The 5,397-nt window shown below is 39.5% G+C and overlaps 1 protein-coding gene across 1 annotated transcript in view; it reads right to left on the reverse strand.

The window, feature by feature from the left end:
• Window positions 1-4,854, reverse strand: part of CFAP99 (cilia and flagella associated protein 99) — a gene marked incomplete at its 5' end in the record, with an annotated part of 14,167 nt that extends 9,313 nt beyond the window's left edge. Inside the window, 3 exons of the mRNA XM_009072063.1 lie at window positions 410-551; window positions 2,319-2,523; window positions 4,766-4,854. Coding sequence (XP_009070311.1) covers window positions 410-551; window positions 2,319-2,523; window positions 4,766-4,854 — 436 coding nt within the window. The remainder of the gene's footprint in view (window positions 1-409; window positions 552-2,318; window positions 2,524-4,765) is intronic.
• Between the last annotated feature and the right edge of the window lie 543 nt (window positions 4,855-5,397).

A 5,397-nucleotide genomic window follows, 5' to 3' on the forward strand; every position in this document is an offset into this window, starting at 1 on the left:
TCTCTGGAGAAGACAATAATCTCGAGCCATGATTCTTTCACAGCAGTTTCCAGGCAAAAATTATATGAATCACAATAATCTGAGTTTCATAACTTGATTTGACAAAAAAAATAGAGTCATTCACATGTTCTACTTTTAGATGGAAGGGAAACTAGTTGTTGAACATTAGTGCTGTATTTCTCCCATTTAGAGCAATTCCCATGACCAGTAGCTTAGAATTTCTGATCTACCCATTACCAGTTTATTCCTGGAATTCATACTGATGCATTCATGGGAATGTGTAGCCTGGATCTTTCCCTCAACTCCACTTTCCCTTCTGTAAAAATTGTAATGGGCCCACTAAAGGAAAGATGAAGTAATTTGGGGACATTTAGCATCATCTCTCATTTTTCTGGCAATATATAAATACCTATCTGCCGTTTGTGTTCCTGGAGCTCTGTTTTTACTTGCTTTACATTCTTGTGTCCTTCCATGACCTGCTCCACCAGCTCTCTCATCTCTTTCTGTTCCTGTAGACGTTTCTCTGCACACTGATGCATCAGGTCTGCTTTCTAAATCACAAACAAACAGGTGAATACAACTCCTGATAACTGGTGATCTGTGTGCCTAGAAGCATCGAAACAGTACTGGATTCAAATAAAAACAACTGGATTCAAACTATTACAGCATATTTCCACAAGGATGATGTAAAGCAGCAAAGGACATTGGCTGAGGACAAGATAGAGACCTGGATTTAACCTTCCCTCTCTTATTTGCCCACAAGTGCCCTCCATCACATTTGTACTGCTATTTTCAATGATTCCCTCCCACAAGTTTCTCAGAGCAGACAAAAAGAGCCATTTCTGCTTGTAGATGCCAAGAAGAGTCCTAATCTAATATACAGCTGGTTGTGTCCCTGTGGAATCCTCTTGGGCCTAAGTCATAGCTCTGTAACACAAAGTGCACTTTTGGCTACCATGTTCCTTTCTTGGTCAGAGGAAAGGAACAGGAATCAGGAAACTGGATTTTTCCAGACTAGAGTTCTTTCTATTCTTTCTGTTTTAGATGGAAACGTAGAGTTTTAAAAGCAGGAGGCTCAGCATGACAGCTGTCGGTGAATGGGCAATGGGTGTTCAGTACATCTGGAGATCTCCAGAGGGATGAAATGCCCTGCCAGTCTCTGTTGACAAGCAAAGGAGGGTTCCTGGAATTGATCAGGTTAGAGCAAGTCTTACTTGCACATCCCTAAATCTATGCATACTGGGACATTTCTGTTAACAAATAAAACACAGATACTCTGAAATTGATGTGAATATAACAAATCTAGTAATTTTGGAACAAGTGTGAGTGACCACACTGTGCTTAATTGTACAAGGCAGAGTTCACTTTAAGCTGTTGCCACAGTCTGTCTAAACAAACACGAAGACTCTCCATGCCAAAAAAAAGGATTGAAAGATCTCTTTTTGACAGAAAAGGACTCATTAAGCAAGCTTCCCTTTTGCAGCATGGCCTTTATGAAAATCTTGTGCATTTGTGGTCTCATGTTGCTGAGACCCTGCAGAGACATCTGTGAGAGGGGCCAAGGGACAAGTACTGCTGCCTACAGAGTGTAGCAACAAACTGGACTAATAGAAAAGAAAAGCCTGTGATTATGGCTGTGAAAAGTTTAAAATCTACAGTATTTGTTGATTCTTGATCACCTGTTTAATTTATAGGAAAAGCACTGGGAAAGTACAGTGTGATTTCATGAAAGTAATGAAAAGATCTAGCAATGTTTTTGAGAAACTGTGATTCGTCAGATCGGAAACTGTGAAAATATTTCTTGGCATAAATACTTGATTTTCCATATATATATGTGGATACAAAGAGGGTTCTATAGCTGAATTTTCCCCTAAGAGAGATCTTGGCATGTCAGATAATGTGAAGTAAATTGAATTACATCAGTTTAAGAAAACAAATTCTTTCATATTTGTGGCTCTCATTTTAACAAGATAAGGAAATTAGCCACATATTGTTGATTGCATTGCAAATGGATATTAGAATCTCAGTATCTGTTTAAAAAGAATATACCTAATGACATGAATATAGGGGAGCATAATTTAACCTGCTTTTATTCAATTTACTTCATGCATGTTATCAATCAAACACTTGTAAAAAGTACTTTAATGTATAAGCATTGCTGTATCTGGAAATTATAGCATTATTTTTCTTTTGTTTGCAGACTCCAGTGAGTAAAGAGCTGCATAGAACTTTTACACCTTCTTATAGTAGGTGTAATCTGTGGTATTTTTTGCACTGATGAAAAGTAAGCAAAATCTGAGCACCCCTGTATGTATTACCTCTTCTCTCAGGAGATCAGCTTTCTTCTTATTTTCCTGAATTACATTCTGACGGGCTAGAACTGCTTCTTCATGACTCAGTTTCCCTTGAAGCCTCCTACACTCTATTTCAGCCAGCTGTTCTTCCAAATCTTTCCCACGCATCTGTTTTTGCCATTCCAAGAATTCATATGGGTCTCCAGCCCCTTGTTGCAAATTTTCAATTCTACAAGAGAGAAGAGTATACTGTTCCAGGGATCGGACTCTGCAGCCCTGCCTTGGTCCAGACACATTTCTAGCAGTTTTTGATAGAGAATGTTTGCAGAGAAAAAAACTGATCACCACAAAATTGTTTGACAGAGATATTTTAATCACAGTCTAAGAGCTGTTCCCACTATGTGGGAAGCCTGAGAAACCCAGACCAGAAGGAATTACCTGAGGGCATGGAGGTAAAACCCAAAAGTTTTCAGTAAAACAAAGCCCCAAGAGAGGGCAAACTTTAGCTATGTATGGGCTTTTTGTAAGGAGCAGAGAGAATCAGGCAAAAGGTAAGCACATTTCCTCAGAGGAGTGCTTTGCTTAGAGCTAGAAAGAACAAATAACTTTTCTCTTTGGCAATCCTCTTGGCCACTTTAACACTGAGAACTGAAAATTTCTGCTTAATTATATTTGTGTTTGATATTTTATCAATTAAATAATATTGCTGTAATGAGCCAAAGAAGAATTCAACGATTAAGCAAAGTCACATTCTTACTTTTTTTTGTTCAGCCAAGAGAGAAAAGCATAGCAAAGCCCTGGGGCAGGCCCATCAAAGTCCTGCAGCAAAGGAGGGAATGAGCCAGTAACTAGGGCAGAGACACAAACATGCAGTGAATTGTGTATTATTGCTGCTCCCCAATGCATCTCTGTCTATCTATAGCTATATCTATATCTGTAGATATGTTGTGTGTTAAATGCAGCTGAAGATTAAAACTCATTAAAATAGCGTCAGGTTACAGAGAAAATCTATTCCCTTGCTGAGTGGAACAAATTCTGTCAGCTAGAGTGAACAGTATGATCAGTAATACAGAAGAACCTAAATACACATATGTAGCTGATAAAAGAACCTGAGCAATGCCTAATATCTTATTGCTAGAATACTGATGTATATACCAACACCTGCTAGGTCCAAAGACCAAGTCCAACCTTATGCAGCCATTCCAGGACTTAAAACACTAGCAATATTTGTGCTTAGCCTGCTAAGTCAGGTGGATTAGAAGTAATACTAAATCAAGATGACATGATATAGGCTTTATCTTTTAAAATGTTAGCGAAAATGTTCTGTAATTCTAGTTGCAGAATACAACCTGCAGTGGCTATCCAGGAATCACCCTCTCCCTAGTTAACGTCCTCTGAAAACCTGTGCTGCTGAATAAGGATTCCTTATGTCAGAGGAATCCTTAAGTCAGAACCTCTTAGAGCCCCAAGCACACCAAAAGGACCTGCAACCTCTTATTCCCCACCCAGGGTTTAGTGCTGGTGTTCACAGACAGCTCTGTTGCAGTGTGACTGTGGAACATCGGATCAGACTGTAGAGAAAAGAACAGTGTGAGGAAGAGCTATGAAAATTCCTGGGGGGGGTGTGTGTAGAGTTTCTTCCTGGCAGACACATTTAAGCTGACGTTAACAGCCTTTGCCCTTGCCTAAGCTATGCTGTAGTTATGCCTGCACCCAGCCTAGTACCTTGTTGACCCTGCCTTGTTAACTTGGCTTCCTGGCTTGACCTCAGCCCTGAGTCATCACTTTGGACTCATCTAGCAATCACTGGACCGTTGGCTGACCCTACTCTCTATCACTGGATCTGCTCTGCTGCCTTGCCAGGGTGCAATGGAACTGAGCTGCTGCCAGTGAGGACACTGTCCCTACATGCCTTCCCTCAGCTGTCACCCTCCTGGCTTATCTTGCCTTAAGGAGCAGCACATTCTTAGTCTACTACATCTTACTGTGATAGGAATGGGCAGGTATTTTTATATACATATAAAAAAATTCAAGTATCAAACTTGGCATTTAGTTGACCACAACCATTGAAGAAAATGGAGATCTATGAAATTCTTCGGTTTGATACACCTGCATCTTTTATGAAGGACACAGAAAATAGATGTGGATTTGGGTCATTCTTTATTCTGGAGAATTGGAATAAATATAAAAGTGATCCTGTTGGGGCTTGCAAGTGGACACTAACCAGAGTGCTAAAGCAGAACACAGTCACTCTGTACAGCATCTACAGGAAAACAATTGCTTTAATGTAGACTGTTTTTTCCAATCCACTTCTCCCTTTATTTGTCAACCATCTTTATAGAACAGCTTCCTAATGCCTTACCACAGATCTATTAGTTTAGTTTACCTGGAATTTACTTTATTGTTAATGTGGGCAATGATCCCATATCCAGGGCTGTGACAAGTAACTGGAGGAAGGAGCATGGTCATACCTCTTGATCTCCTGTTCCACTTGGCGCTGATAGAGGGCTCCCTCCCTCAGAATAGCTGCAGTGTTTAATTTAATGGGTATATTGTCAACCTGTCAGGAAAGGGAATGGATATAGTGGAGTTAGTAATGTAAACCATAAAACAGAGTATAAAAACATTTCAATGGGTTAAATAAATTGACCCAAGACGGCATAAATTTTGCTTAAAGCATTCATCTAGGATTAATCTGACATTCACAATGAAATTGCATGCTGTTCATAAACCACTCAAGCTGCTTAAGAAATCAGCAAAGTCCCCAAATGGATTATAAATTTGTAATCACTCTTGGACCATGTCAAATCCCATAGAATGTCTTCAGTTCCTTTCATATTTTCCAGTGCTCATATACATAGTGTGAAGGGATTCCATCTGTTTTGGACAAAACCAATAAACTGCCTCTCTGAAAGACACTTAGCCAAAACCATTAGAGTAAAACATAAGCAGTACCTTTCATAGGAAGGTCTCAGAAGCATTTCATAAATAATCACTACTATAACTTAAAAATATTTCCAAGCCAACTGGCATCACCCATTGCCATATCCTTATAGGTAGCAGAAATGAAGTACAGTTCTCAGTGCCTTTCAGGCCTCATGGT

This window comes from Acanthisitta chloris, unplaced genomic scaffold, assembly GCF_000695815.1.
Source record: "Acanthisitta chloris isolate BGI_N310 unplaced genomic scaffold, ASM69581v1 scaffold2183, whole genome shotgun sequence".
Classification (NCBI taxonomy): Eukaryota; Metazoa; Chordata; class Aves; order Passeriformes; family Acanthisittidae; genus Acanthisitta; species Acanthisitta chloris.